Source organism: Rhipicephalus sanguineus, chromosome 10, assembly GCF_013339695.2.
Source record: "Rhipicephalus sanguineus isolate Rsan-2018 chromosome 10, BIME_Rsan_1.4, whole genome shotgun sequence".
NCBI classification, from domain to species: Eukaryota; Metazoa; Arthropoda; class Arachnida; order Ixodida; family Ixodidae; genus Rhipicephalus; species Rhipicephalus sanguineus.
This window is the reverse complement of record NC_051185.1, coordinates 30027272-30043075: the sequence shown is the minus strand read 5'-3', so window position 1 is coordinate 30043075 and position 15804 is coordinate 30027272. Positions and strand designations below refer to the sequence as shown.

Below are 15804 nucleotides of genomic sequence, written 5' to 3'. Positions count from 1 at the left end.
GGAATTTTTCAATTACTTGGCAAGTTTCGCCAAGTTTAAAGAATGCAAACTATGCGAGAGAAGATTCTACAGGAGCATCAAATACGAGAACATAAACTATTTCATGTGCGGAAAACCTGGAAAGCAATCATCCAGTTGCTTGAAAAATACGTCTGTTGCGAAAAATGGTAAATGAACGCAGCAAGTTACACGACAGCATACACACACTGATAGAAAATATCCTTTCTCCTAACTCAAATGGACTGAAAAATTAAAACCTGCACTCAAGCTATAGCTAATGCAATGCATTTGATTCCTCCTGTATTATCATGGCAGTGGGAAGTTTCGGTCAATCATGCGAACATAACTGTAGAACAGTTCTCAAAAAGTTTGTCATTATATGCCACTCATCCTGTGATCCTTTCCACCTTACAAATTTCTGTCATTTTCCGGTTCCAATTCACAGTACGCTCCAAACTGTGAATGCGAGCTTACCATCGGCAAAATGTGTTGCATTGTGTTAAAAAAGCTTGCAATTAAAGGCAACGACACAATTGTGAAACCAGGTGACGTTGCGTGCACTGAACGCGGTGTAAATTCCAAACGAGAGAAAAATGTCAATACCAATAAAGGAAGTGCGCATGAAAGCTACAAATGCGCATATAAAAAAAACATATGCCACACACACAAAAGCGTGAAGTGTCACATATATCATGTGAATCACGCGCGAGAAAGAAGCAAAAGAAAGAAAAATAGGGCACACAAGAAATAGAAAAAGAACAGCTAACATCCATCACGCATGTGTGCAAAAATAAAAAGAAATGTCATGCACTGAAAGAAGCTGATGTCAGGCACTAAATGTCATTGCGTAACCCTAAACTTGTCTATTCAATTCATCACAAATGATACAAAGGGGGTACAAAACTATTACTGCTATTGTACTCTGAAAACTATTACTATTATTATTACCGTCACCACTATAGTACTGTGCACACACTGACAGTGATTAATGCTCTAACTAATGTGAAGCAAATGACAATGACCGAGGTGTCAACCGCCGCCCTTTCCAACCATCCTCACAATTCCCAGGCACTGTGTTTTTGTTTTAATGACATCAATTAACGATCAGCAGTTGCTGTGACATTCGTGAATGGATGCTAACGAAGTTTTCGCGGGAAATGTCGGCAGCTACTAAATAACAAAGGCAAATGGCTCTTCTCCTCTTTTTCAACGCTGTATGCTCTTACGCTTAACGCTTTAAGGCCCAGTGATCCCAATTGGAATCATCAATCTTCTAGGTCACTCAGCAAGCACCTGGTAAAAAGAAAGCACTGTTCTTTTTCAAGAGCTCATATTTAGCATCTGTTCTGCATATGGTGCCAACCTGGTACATACAACAAAGTGAGGTCACGTGTGAACAAAGAAATTACGCTGTTCGCGCATTTCACTGAGGCAGCTTCTTCTGTCACCATGCAGAGATAGGGCATTTATTTTAGTTTTGAGTCGAAAATTGGAATGTTGGCTATTGTGCATTACGCTATCCCATCCAAAGAACTGTTTAGGTATTAAATTAAGTAAAAATAATGGAAATATTATTAAATAATAATTATTCATTTAATTAATTTGGACATTAATTACTCTTCATTGAAAAATGTGAGCAAAGATTTTTTTTCATCTTTTTGGACTACCATGATCATGCACATCTCAAAATTTAAAAACCGGTTGCTTACATTAAAATAGTACTTAATTTGTCACTGAAAGGGTTAATAACGTGGATAAAATAAAGTCGCACAGTTTTGGCTCGTGGACGTCTCATGTTCTCTGCTGCAAATGGTGGTTATCCTAAACTGGCCCAGCAAAGGACCTGAAAGCGGTGAATTCGCGAAATCCGCATTTCTTACCTTTTTTTTTTTCTGGAAAGAAAAAAAAACGGCGCCTTGTGCATATTTCAAGTAAATGCGCAGCGCGATTTTTTATACATTTATATTACAAAATCACGAGCTTCAGTGTGACCCCACCACCGTGCTGCAATGAACGGGACAAGTTGCTCATGAACATTCAAGAAATTATTAATGCATTTATCCACCTTATGGATGAATGAGACGTGAAAATGGCACCATTGTAAAGCACATTTGTGAATTAGGCAAATGATATGGCTAACACTTGTTCAAGCAGCACTGTAACAGGATTTTTCAATGTCTCTCTATTATATTCTTTGACTTCTCCCCCACCTGCCCAAGTCATTTTTTACATCTCCTTGGTATGAACTTGACAAGGGTGGACATTCGCAACATAATGAAGCAGCACTGCTCTTACAGCAATTCTACCAATCAAGTTTGTTGTATGGCTTCAAAGAGAACTTTTGCCTATTCTAGATAACCTATGTGTTTGTGCATTGAACATTTCATAATTTATTCATTTGCAATGTACCCGTTGCATCAAGGCAAGCCAAGAGGACAAAAATGTGCTCTTTACTCTATTTAATGTCTTTATTCAAAATGACATTATTTATTGTTCAATAATAAAACACTCTATTCGTAACATCACTTCTGTTCTTCGCTACAAATTTGGTGATAAGATTAAGGATAGACACACAGGTCTTCTGGACCAAGATATCGCCAAAAAATCGACTGCTTGAAACATTTTTTTTTTTTGCAATCTAGACTTTTGAGAGAATTTATTGCTACAATAATAATGCATTCTGATGAATACTTATTTTGTTATTACGCGCTAAAGTCAGCTTCATGACTGTTTTCGCTGCCAAGCACGCCTCAGAAAGAAGCGCTTTTCTGCTATGTGCTGCGCTGTTGCCCACATTATCTTGTTATTTTCAATGATTGTTGTTGCCCTTAAAGCTTATCAGCTCCAACTGCACAATCAAAGTGATAAATTATAATATCTTTTCATGACAAAATTTTTTGTTTGGTGATACAACTAATAAAATTCTGGGGGTTCCCAACCGCCATACTAGACATGGCAATAACTAGTACAAGAATACAGCTAAATTTACAGTGATGGTCTAGTTGTGATCTCCGATTGTTCTAGCATATGGTGATATATAAATTTTTCATAATATATTAGATACCTCGAAAACTACTACAGATACGAGAAAATGGATTGCACATCTGCTTCTTGCAGGTTAAAATATACTTTGCTCGACAATTTCACTCGTATATGATAATAATTAAATCTTTTTTTAAAAAAGACCAGCATCTTCCCTTAAATGGAATGGCTACCTTTAACTTGAGGTCTGGCTCCCTTTGAAGGGGTACTGACACCTTTTTTCCGAAGGCAACTTTACTCTGCCATACAAATCTCCTGTATGCAAAGACGGCTCTGAGCAAGTGTGAAGCTCAGCAAACGTTGATAACATATTTTATTTCGATAATAAGGTCAATTTTTCCATGGTGCACCTACCGACATCGACGCTAGCTTGACGTCAGGCTACAGTACTAATTCTGGTGACTTCACGCAGCAGTCTGGCTAGTTGTGATGATGTCAGCTACCAAAACTTTCAAGATGGCCGCTTGTGCGTCACCAAAACATTCAAAATAACCGCTTGTGCATCACCAACGGAGCCACGGTGCGTAGCCGCCGTGGAAACGTCACCATAAATTGTGCAAGCACGTGATGGAAATCTCATACCATGTTGTGACGTCAGGGTACAGTAGGAACCGAAACTAGCTTTTAAAAACATACTGTAATTACTTTTCCAGGGTGCACTCGCGCTTAGCGCTACCTTTTCTAGGCTCTTGAGGGCTTGGCCTTTCATTTGACGCTAAAAAATGCCAACTGAAAATTTTCGTGTCAGTACCCCTTTAAGGCCTGCCCAACAACAACCGCACATGTTTCAAAAGAGACGTTAGCACCGTTCTATATTGGGAATAATTCGGTATATCCAGTAAATAGTCTTGTTCACTCTACCAACAGGACTCTTCAAGAGATGATTTTTCATCTCCTCTACTCCTCAATCAGATAGAAATTCAGAGCTAGCATTTTATTCCACATTACAATGCACTGCAGTGTCAGGTCTTACACTTATTTGCAAGTCAAGTCCTACACTCAAGTGCTATTAATGATCATAGTAATATTTAGGTTTCAGACATTAACTATTATTCTACAAGTTCGCCCGAGATTGTTATTTGCCTCAGTATCTCCTCAAAGGGCCTCTAAACCACCAACAGACGCTCGCCTGCTCCTCTCCGTGCCTTTTCTATATCAACAACAGCCGTCATGAAGTCATTTGTATGATTAGGTGACGTCGCGAGCAAGAGACGCTGTCAGTGGGCGAACAAGTGCCTGTTTTCTGCTAGCATATGCGTGCACTTCTTGCGTTTCCACCTCGGAAGCTGACGAAGGACACTCGGGGAGGTGGATAGACGAGCCGACGAACGCAGCCTAGCGAAGAAAAGAACGAAAGGAGAAAGCGCATGCAACTCCGCCAGCATTCGCTGTAGACTCGTGCACAACTGCAACACCACAACTTAATTTCGACCTCTGCGTGGTTTAGGGGCCCTTTAAGCGCTCATGAAACAAATTCATTTAGCTGTGGACGTTTCTACGTAGGACAGACGAGCCGCTGTGTTAACCAAAGATTATTGGAACATAAGAGATCGGTAACCAGAGGCTCACCACCTAATCTATCTTTACATTGTCGAGAGTGTAAATGCACACTGTAATTCGATGAATGCGCAGTTTTGTACATGCACAGGAATGAAGAATCGCGTCTTACGCTTGAGGCATGGAACATTGATAACAGTGGTAGAGCATGCATGAGACAACCATCAATTAATCTGCGTAGAGAAGAAATCAAACGCATGAACGGTTACCTTTCACGTAGACCCCTATGTGTGCCGGATTGATAGGCATCGCCTCTTGCCTGGGCATGCACAGATAAGTTTTCGCGCCTACTTTCTTTTCCGCCACTGTGCGCCTTTTAGCGCGATAGCGTTAAAGAGCAGTTTTGCAGAAATACACCATTTATCGTCGGTGGTACGCACATTTCACAGATGCTTCAGTGTGGCAGAGGCTTGGCTATCACCCGTGAGATGGCGCAAAGGGCCCATGGGCACGCTCACTCCACTATGTTTCATTGCGCCGCATGCATGTATATAGGAGCCGGAGGGTGTCCACACTTTGGCTTTCCTTACGGCACGGTTTAGGTGTCCAGCGAGAGGCGAAGCCAGGCTAGCGAATGGGAAGGCGATACGAACACAGTCCGATTACAGTGTCGCGTTCTACTCTTGAAAAGCGAAGCTCAAGCCTCCTCCAAGTTTTTTTTTTTCCAGTTGTGAGTCGTTTTTTGTGGTGTCTTGACTTCTCTCTTGTGTTCATGTTTGCACGCCCACTCTCTTGACGAGAAATTCCGTGTTGGAAAAACAAAATGTGCGTCCACTCACCTGTAAGCCCCGGGAGTGACTTGGACTGCGAGTCGTCGGAGTAGTTGATGTCGGCCGGCTGAATCGGAACCAGCGGCACGGCCACGGGCCCAGACTCTGCGCTGCTGTGCGACGTCTCCCTTTGCTGCGGCTGCGCCGATGTTTGCGCCTGCACTGGCATCACAACTACCGGCTCCTAGGATACAAAGGCAGTGTTTGTAGCAGAATTTTTTTGCAGAAGGAGATTTAATGGTTTTCAAGCACTTCCTGAAGGCCCCGAGAAAGTGTTTTAGAAATATAAAAGCAATCTCACGTCTCACCAAAACACTTTGCCTGAGTGCCGAGCAAACGCTTTCATTTTTCTACAATATGAAGTGAGAGAGAGAGAAAAAAAATAAAGCCTCCTATGTTATTTTGCATGAGCTATCATTAGGCATAATTAGCTGGGTGTCCGAATGCACACATCAGTGGCTGTACCCACCCAGTGTATATATACACATAAAAAAAAAAAAGAGATCTCGGAAGCCGTGGTTCTCCTGAATGCATGTGGTGAAAGCTATTGTAGGAATTCAGAAACGCGTCATTGGCAATGTGCTGTGAACAGAAAGTTCTACAATAATTTCCGTGAAAGGGGGATTTCTTGGAAACAGGAATAAGAAAAAGAAAGGTTGGCTACTTATTCAACTAACCTGCAGTTTGTTTCATACGGAGAACTAACTATTCACCTTTTCTGGCATCATCGGAACATTCTTCAAATACGTAACATTCTTCATGGAATGTTTCTCCTTTTACGGAACATTCTTCAAACGCACGAAGTACAAGAGAACACGGGAAACAATAAAACCACATGCCAAACAAAAGTAGCACAACCGCAAGAACTGTAAGCGAGTGAATGAGATGAAAGAACAAACACGGAGGAACCACGAAGGAAAAGCATGTTAAGAACAGCTCCGTCAGATGCTCTGTTGGCATGACTTTCATCATATGGTTTGCAATAATATAGAATGAAAACACAAAATCAAAACAAAAGCAGGAAAGAGGGTAAGGGGTTCAAAGACGAGAGGAGATGCGACTTGGGGGTCTTGCGTTGACTCCAAGAAATTTCAACGGACATTCAACTAATCAAATCAATCCAGTACCTCAACTTCGACCTCCATGTGCTCCACGTCCGAGTGAGCAGCCATCTCGGGTTCGTGGTGTGGCTGCTCGACTACTTCGACCGGCTCCGTCTCTGGCTCGGCTGGCGGCTCGTGTTGCAGCTGCTGTTCGTCGGCTCCTATGTACACCTCTTCTTGCTCCACCTGAGCAACCTCGATGTCTGTGGCTTCTAGCGACTGTGTGGTCACAATGGCCTCTTCCTAGGGTGGGTTGTTGGAATGGTACGAGTGTAGCAGCCAGTGAAAAGCGCGATCGGCAAACGGAAGAAATAATGTTTCTCAGACAGAGTGGAAGGGAAGGATTCTAAAGGTTTTGGTAGGGAAGGCCATCATACTATGAGGCATTTGGTATGGAGTGTGCGCATTCGCATTCACAAACACGTAGCCGGAAGCAAAGTGGCAGAAGTGCAACCTTCATGTATTACTCATTCGTGCAAGCACCAACACCAAGGCAACAATGACGTAAGCAAAAAGCGGGAAGATAGAAGAGGGACAATGAAGAAAGAGAAGTGTGAGAACCAAGAGGTGTTTACCGAGACGCCACTCTGTCTCCAGCATTTCAACATGGAAGGGGAAACCGCCATCTTCAATCGAGCAGCGTGGTTAACAAATGGAAAAGGAACGCTGGGAGAGACAGCATACTTCGAGGTTTCAACCGGCAAGGCCATGCAACGAGACAACCAGTACAGAAAGCGTGCATCCACGTGGAGCATGAGCATTTGGAAACATGCAGACAAAACAGAAGTGTTTGATGTGCAGACGTCCGACCTTCAGTCATGCATGCGAGCACCAACCCTAAAGCAACAACAAGAAGCTCTAAAATCAGAATACAGAAACCGGACAAGAAAAAAAGAAGTGAGAGATCAACAGTGGCCAAAGCTGCGCAACTTTGACTCCAGCATTTCAGTGTGCAAGAGGAAATCGCTATCTTCTTTACATCTAGCACCTTTAAATGCAAAACAACATCAAATAACAGCACACGGACCAAGAACCCCGAAGCTGTGCATTCAGTGCAAGTACATTGCATGTGACTGATTAGAAAAGTTTGGATTGAAAGGGAAAAGTCAACAGTCAGGGCAGTAAGGTACACAAAGCCCCAGCATGCAAGATTATTGCTTGATAACATTGTAGCTTTTTCATCCAAAAATCGTGGGTGAAAGACTGCAAGCAAGCGGTGCATGCACCTCCGTCAGCTTCCACAACAATGGGAACGGCATCAGCAACGAACAAGTTTAATGAGCAAATTAGCAACAAATTGAATACAGTATTAACATACAGTTAGCCACAGAAGTTTCCAGGACGTGGACGTCTAGAGAAATGTACATCTCTGCTTGGATAAATGTAGCTGATTGGCGGAGCGACCTGCAGGCCGTAAAAGCTACTACAGGCTGATACCTTTAATTGGACGCTACGTGCAATGCTTTGCAAAAATTCAGCTTTTCCACAGTACCCATGTCCCTTAAACATCTGTGGCTTACGAACAAGAGTGTATGGTTAACAAAGTGGTTCAGAGACATGCAGGAGATGGGAATTGTGTGCTCAGAATGACAAGTAGTGCACAGCTCTTATTGGCTGATATCGTTCCCCTCCTTGCACGTACAGTACTCACAGATTAAAACGCAACAACATTCTTTTTTGCATAACGACTGCTATGAGCAATTGCTCGCGATAACCACGCTATGCTGCTGTAAATCTTACCGCTAAAGGTCTATGTTGGCTACGATGTCAGTGTTCCAGTCAAAATTACATCACTATGACACGAACTGTAGATGTAAACGAAAGTATGTGCATTACTTAGCCCTTAAATTTTTGCTTCTCAATCCGTGAGTACTGTGCTATGAGAGAGGTGCAGAGAATGCTCGCAAGTAAAGTAAACTCAATGTTTCATGCAAACCGTAATTTGCATTAAATGATCATATGGAACGTGCTTTCTTGTCGCTTTCCATTTAGAGTATGGCATTCTGCGACATTTTCAATTACATAAAGATCTCACCTTTCCAAACATGGAAGGTATATTCGAAAAACGCCTGCGATCAGCAGTGCAAGAACACTAGTGTGCATCAGGCCATTGCACCCAATTGCCCGCCTGTCTGAATATGCTGCATAATAATTGCGGCTGCACTTGGCAACATTTCGAGCTCTTCCGTGATGATAGGAAGAGGTGTGACAATAAAAACCATCACAGTATACTGTCAACTGACAGCAAGGGTTTATCACTGTCACCATGACATGCTTACATAAGACAGGTGCGGAGCCAGAGCCTTGCCTGGTGATAGTATCCGGCTATATTTGCCTCGTATGAGCAGACATAAAACTTCTGCCATCCCAGAATGCCTCTTCCCTTGATGTTTGTTTCATTACTCTAATAAGGCGCCCATTACGTTACCTCCTAAACAGCAAACCACAATCCGAGTATGCAAGTTACAGTGCCCACGAAGAGGAATTAGTCAATTTAGGGCTAAGCAATGCATGTAGACTTTTCTTTTCCATCGTCTTTAGTTTGCATCGCAACTGCGTGACATTAACTCGTACACTTACGTCACAGCTAACATTGCCTTTAGTGACCACTTTTGTAGCGACCTGATGCGATTATCGAGAGCACATGCACATACCAGTTGTCGCATTTCATTCCGTGAGCACTGCACACCACAATGGAAGACCCCAGATTAACTCTGACTGCCTGCTTGGGTTCTTCCAACGTGCACCCAACATGTAGCACACGGACAGTTTCGCGCTTTGCCATAATCGAGATCTGGTTGCCACAGGCAAGAATGACTATGGTTAAACCTCATTAAACAAAGCTGCATCTGACACAAAAGATGGCTTCGTTGTATTCGGAAATTGTTATAAACGTATACAGTAGACTCGTTAAACGAAACCTGAAGGCAACCAGGAAAATATGTTCTGCTTAACAGTTCACTTTACTGAGACAGGAACAAGGGTGCCGAATTCAAGTATGAAACCAATCATATTAGAAGCAGTTGTGCCATTCAAGCAGCAGTTCCGTTCAAGAGATTTTGGTTTACTGAGAGCTTACTGCATTTGTAACACTGCACGAATGGCCACACAATTCTTCATTTATTGCGTTATAACCGACAATTCGCTATAACCAGAAATTCATTATAATATCTGTATTTGTTATATTGAGGATTCGACCGTATGTGACCTTGTGCTCAGCAGCTTGATACGATGCCAACTTGGCCACACTGGCAAGTATAAATAAATAAGATTAATAAGTACAACAAAATCTGGCTGTCCAAGTCAACCTGGAGGTCCAATGCAGCCCTCTCACCGAACAACTCGGTAATAATAATAATTGTTGGGGTTTTACGTCCCCAAACCATGATACGATTAAGGGCGCCGTAGTGGAGGGCTCTGGAAATTTTGACCATCTGGTGTTCATTAACGTGCACCTATATCTAAGTATGCGGGCCTCTAGCATTTTGCCGCTGCGGCCAAGTTTCGATCCCATGACATTGGGGTCAGGAGCCAAACACCGTAACCACTAGACCACCGTGGGGGGGTTAACAACTTGGTGGACACAACATACCTCCGTCTTGATGTGGTCGGCGTCCCCCAGTAAAATCACCTGCGTGTCAAGCCGCTCGGTCGCGGTGAGGGCCGCCTCGGCCAGGAGCTCAACGCCGGACACAATGCTACCTTGCTCAAGTTTCATCTGAGATAAGAAGAAAGGTTGGAAAACAAGAAAACCAGAGGATCACTTGAGTCGAGCTATCTCATTAATAATAATAATAATAATATCTGGGGTTTAACGTCCCAAAACCATGATTTGATTATGAGAGACGCCGTAGTGGAGGGCTCCGGAACTTTCGACCACCTGGTGTTCTTTAACGTGCACCTAAACCTAAGTACACGGGCCTCAAACATTTTCGCCTCCATCGAAAATGCAGCCGCTGCGTCAAGCTATCTCAGAAGGTTTGGGTATGTCAGAAACGTGCTAATATAACGTCGAAACATTGCCACATATAATAAGCAATGACTAGTGCCAAGTAAAGCGTGGACAGCACATGACAGTCGTCACTAGTGGTCTAAAGGAACACTAGAAAAGAGAACAGGTTTGGCTGTCTTGGTAAACAAGGCTTCTAAAATATAAAAGAACACCACTCTAGCTGTGCTCTTAGCCTAAAAAAGAAAGAAAGAAAAGAGTATTTGGGGAGTATTTCTGCCACACAACTACAATTGTCATCTGCCTCACGTACTTTCCTTGTGTTATCGCCGCGGCGCCAGCACTTCCCGGCCACGAACGGCGTGCACTCTATGAGCGTGACATAGCATTCTTGACAGGAAAGTGGCGACAGCCAGGTTTTTAAGAAAAGAAACGCGACCAAAACAGATGGCAATTATAGTTGTGTGGCAGAAATACTCCCCAAATACTCTGTTTTCTCTTAGAGTGTAAGACAATTTACACCAGTTAGGGCGTACCTTTTCTCTCAAAGCGCCAGTAAACAACCTCGCGGTCCGAAACTTTTAACGGAGGAATAACTGCGCAATTGTACAATGTGCACATACTGCCGCAAGAACTTTGCAAATAAGTGCTGTATTAAGGAAGTTACATGGTATAGAACAATCCGCATTGACTGGTTTCGGTTTCTCGCTCGTCCTTCCCACCCTCCTCGCAGCGGAGAGGGATAGGCGTAGCCCTATGTCGCGACTACGCCCACTTCGTTAACGTAACACGACGTCAGCGACTATGTCATCGGCACGCATTCAACGACCGAGCAAGGTTTCCCCCCACATAAGCACATCATAGCGATGCGAGAAGTGCGAGGCACTGGCGAGGCATGCACTGTTCCCCTAGTGGTAAAGTAGCGAGATGCCTCTTCATCTCAGAGGCTTTTATTCTGACAATACCACTTGTCCCAATAGTCTCATGCTTTACAAAACGGTAGAGGGCAGCATAAGAAAATGCGGAATGCGCGGCCGAAACTGCGTCACCACAGGGCCAAGGCGCCGTTTCGTAGTGCAAAGGACCAATCGACAAGCTCAGTGGTACGAAATGTTGCGCACGGGCAAGATTTTGTCACTGCGCGTACAAGGAGGATTGGACAAGCGTAGGAGAGAGGCGCGGGAATTGTTTTTCGAAACAGATGGTCTGCGCTGCACGCAACGTTGTAATATTCGCAAAATGGGATCGTCACGGTCTAGTATACGAATTAGCGAGCTTGTTTGGGGGCTGGTGTAAAAAGAAAGTCGGAGCCTGTTTACTGGCCCTTTAATCAACAATAACCATACTTTGCATGCTCTAAAAAGATTTACACCTTTAGGGGCGTATTGTGTGTTCAAACAATAATCATCTTCACGCTACTTTTCTGTTGAGAATGCCAGATTACGCTAATAATGACGTGTATGCTGTTCATGATCTGGAATGTAAGGCAAGTGCCGTTAAAGCAAGGAAAGGCACGCAAGGTAGATTATCACTATTGCTGAGCATCAAAGATATGCCCCAAAGGATGCAAACTGTATGTAGATTAATGCTGTGACACAGATGCACCCCAAAGGGAGTAAAACGTTTTTGGGCATGTGTTGATTGTTGTGGGTCACAGATATACCCCAAACGGAGTAAAATGTTTTCGGAGATGCATAGATACTTCACTCCAAGAAAAAATCGAGCATTTGGGGAGTATTTCTGCCATGAGACAACAATCATAATCTGGCTTGCTCGTGTTTACTTTCTTGAAAACATGGCTCTTTCCACTTTCCTAACAAGAATGACATGTCATGCTGACACCACGCATGCCATTTGCAACTGGGAAGTGTTGACTGAGAACACAAGGAAAACAAGCGAGTTAGATGATAATTACAGTTGCGTGGCACAAACACTCCCCAAATACTCTATTCTTTAGTGTTGTGGGGCAAGGATACACCCAAAAGGGTGTAAAATTTTATTGAGGTGTGCAAAAGGTGTCTACAAGTCGAAAAGGAAAGCAAGAATGAAACATACACAACATGGTAGTTCCGAAATTTTCAAGCAAGCTCCCCTGATAAAATGCATTTTGACAGTGCATGATAGGGCATAGGTATTTTTTGAAAAGGCAATGTTGGATAATGTAATCTAAACAGAGTTTCAAGAACATTCACTGCACCATAACATTAGTAAGTACTCTGAAATTTACCTAACACTGACATAAAAGCACTGTGGTATCGGTGTGAAATTAAGAAATTGGAAGTCTAACCTTTATTTTCTCTTCCAATAATAAAATTTTGCTGCCAAATTAATGAAAGTGATGTTTTGAACGGAGTGCCTAATCAATCTCAACTGCTTTACCCATTCATACGCACGTGAAAAGCAAAAGATGACCTCACGAGACAACCTTGAATGAACTTGGAACAAAATCTGTCAGAACTTAAAAGAAGTTTAATCTTACTGCACTGTAGAAAGCAAAATCTTGATATAGGCCTCATTGCTTTTCCCAAATGTCGTCAAAAGATTGGTAAAGCATTTTGCGTTGCAGCATCTGAAGTGCAGAAATGTAATACATGAATTCACAACTTGTATGCAACTGTCACAACGTTTACGAGAGCTTTGCAAAAGTCCCAAATTCATAAACTTTTGATGTGCTTCAGCAAGGCATGTAGTACGCAGATCTTAATCTGCTTCAGGAGCACATGTACGATAAGTTATAAGAGCTGCTTGTGTACTCTTGTATTTTATTTAGTCTTTTGTACCCTTCAGCACATGCTTTTAGACAATACTGTTTTGTTATGACCTACACATATAAGTAACATGCTTTTCCATTGCTTGCACATTTGTATAGTATTATGTTTAGTATGCACGCTAACATATACTGTGTTATGTTTGATTATACCAATGTAAGCAACCTGTGCACCCACACATACAATGTCTCGCACAGAGACGGCAGTACAGTAAATAAATAAAAGTAAACGAACGTGTCACCTAACATTCTTTACAAATAAGTCCTGATAAGAAAGAACATTCCCCAAAAAAGTATAAATTCCTCCAAAGAATGTTAAGCTATAATGGAACCACAGGAAAGACCATTACCGCCGCTTGTATCTGCTTCCAAAGAACTGCCTTGACGCAGCTCTCGTACAGCTCTATTGCTTCGAAGGCCACGTCAAACTCTTCCCGAGAACCAGCGTGCACTCGCAACAGGTCGATGGCTTCGAGCACATCTCTGAAACTTGGTTCTCTCGGTACCACACCATCGCGGTCCTCAAGATCTTCAAACAGAAGGTCATTCTGAAGACTACCGATGATGACTTCACCATTTTCTTCCTCCACCGAAGCGGCCCAAGCGTCGCAGTACACGTAGTCGCCGAGGCTGACGTTCTCAGGCACGAAGCCGCACATGTGAAGAAGGTGCCACGACTTGGTCAGCGCTGCAGGAAGCGCCCCGACATTCTCGATGTCCTCGCGAGACAGCTGGGACAAATCCGGCTTCGCGTCGATGCCGGCCTTCTGGAAACAAGACAGTATCGTCGCGGGCCTCACGCACTTCCACGCTTCGACTAGCATTTGCAGCGCCTGGTAGAGGTCGACGTTCAAGTCTCGGTCGAGTCGAATGTTCAGCAAGAACCTCTCGATCAGGCTTTGCCTGTAAGCGCACTTCAGCCTGTTCACGACGCCCAGGTTGAGCGGACAGGGCAGCGAGGAGTGTGCGTCCGCGCTGACATAGCACAGCCGGACGTTGGACAGGGCGAGCTCCCCGACGATGTGAGCCGTACACCGGCTGACCAGGAGGCACACCGAGCGGCCCTGCTCAGCCATACTGGCGTTGAAGTCACACAGCCAGTTGCAGAAGAGGAGCGGAGTCATCCAGGCCTTTGGGTGTGACGCGTACTTGATGGGGACACTCTTGGAACCCCGAAAGCACTTGGGCCTGTCGCTCTTTCCGACGACCAGTGGGGGCCTCTTGTCGCTGCCGTCCATGTTGGAACAGAGGAACACTGTAAGCCGCTGGGCACTCCGGGAGCCTCCTACACAGGGGTCTTCCTTGTAGGCCCTCGTCTCGTGCGGCAGCGCGCTGTAGAAGAGCGCAGTCTCCTGGGCGGCGTAGACGTCCCTAGTGCGGTAGTCCCTGAGGGCGTCCAGGACGTCTTCCACGTCTTCTAGCGCGGCGGTTCCGTTCGGGTCCGGCAGCGGGAGCCACTCGCCTCGCCGGAGGCCCGCCAGGCTGGCGTGCCGGTTCTTGAAGCGCATGAGCCAGCCCGGGCTGGCCTTGAAGTCGTCGCAGCCCAGGCGGCATGCGACGTCGCGCGCCTTCTCCTGCAGCATGGCGCCGCTCAGCGGCACGTTGCGAGTGCGCATGTCCAGCACCCAACGGAGGAGGGCCTTCTCCACGTCCTGGTAGTTGGAGGTGCGCAGCTTCTTGCGCGAGCCGCTGGTGCCCGAGCTGACGGCGGTGAATATGCGGTCCTTGTGCTTCAGTATCGTGGACAGTGTGCTAGGGCGCACGCCGAAGCGAGCCGCCACGTCTTTTTTCTTGCCCTTGCGGTTGGTCACGGCGTTGATGAGGGCGATTTTCTCTTCGAAAGACAGCGTCTTACGACGCGGCTGTCGCGAGCTCATCTTGAAGACGGCGCGGTGGCGAGCTTATTTATCACGAAGTAAAAACAAACGCGCTCGACTACAGGAGCGCGGTCGGGCGCAGACACAATCGCACTTTCGAACCGCGCGACGCGCTCACATACTACGCCTCTCAACGGCGCCTGAATCGCGCTCGGCCTGCGCTCGGAGTCGCGCCGATAGTAGTGCCGGGCTTCACGCGATCAGCGAACTCCACCACGGGAAGGGCGCCAAGGGGAGTAAGCGCGACGCGCTTGGCTTCTCTTCCTGTTGTTGCGTGATCGTGCGAGCGGCGCATAGCTAGCGGCTACTGTTCGCGTTCCCGTACCACCGCCAACTGCGGCCCTCCGGGCGAGGCCTAAGCGCACGCGAGAGCGATCCGAACGAGTTTCGTTCAAACGGCCAAAAAGGAAACGAGACGGCTCGTTTTATCAGCGCTTGATCGACCACCGCGGCCACAATCGTAAAAGAACTCCGGAGAGCCGGCGATCGCACGAAAAACGAAAACACAACTGTATGCATCGAATAGAGCGACAGACACGCGCTCCTTGTGATGCGCGCGCACTTCGGTATGTCAGCTAGCGCCACCACATCAATCGCGCGTCTCTCGCCAATTTGAATTGGATATCGTCTCGAAGGCCATACTATTCCAACACTCAGTCTCGGAGTGCGTGAGAAGACACCAGCGGCGCGTTTTATCAGCGCTAATCGATTACAACCGACGCAATCGGAAGTTGAAAGC

General features: G+C 45.1%; 1 protein-coding gene across 1 annotated transcript in view; it reads right to left on the bottom strand.

The window, feature by feature from the left end:
• Nucleotides 1–15804, bottom strand: part of LOC119407323 (transcription initiation factor TFIID subunit 2) — a 54691-nt gene that overhangs the window by 2478 nt on the left and 36409 nt on the right. The window contains exons 30-32 of the mRNA XM_037674239.2: nucleotides 10065–10190; nucleotides 6497–6715; nucleotides 5379–5553 (exon numbers count right to left, since the gene is read on the bottom strand). Of these exons, the coding sequence (XP_037530167.1) occupies nucleotides 5379–5553; nucleotides 6497–6715; nucleotides 10065–10190 (520 nt within the window). The remainder of the gene's footprint in view (nucleotides 1–5378; nucleotides 5554–6496; nucleotides 6716–10064; nucleotides 10191–15804) is intronic.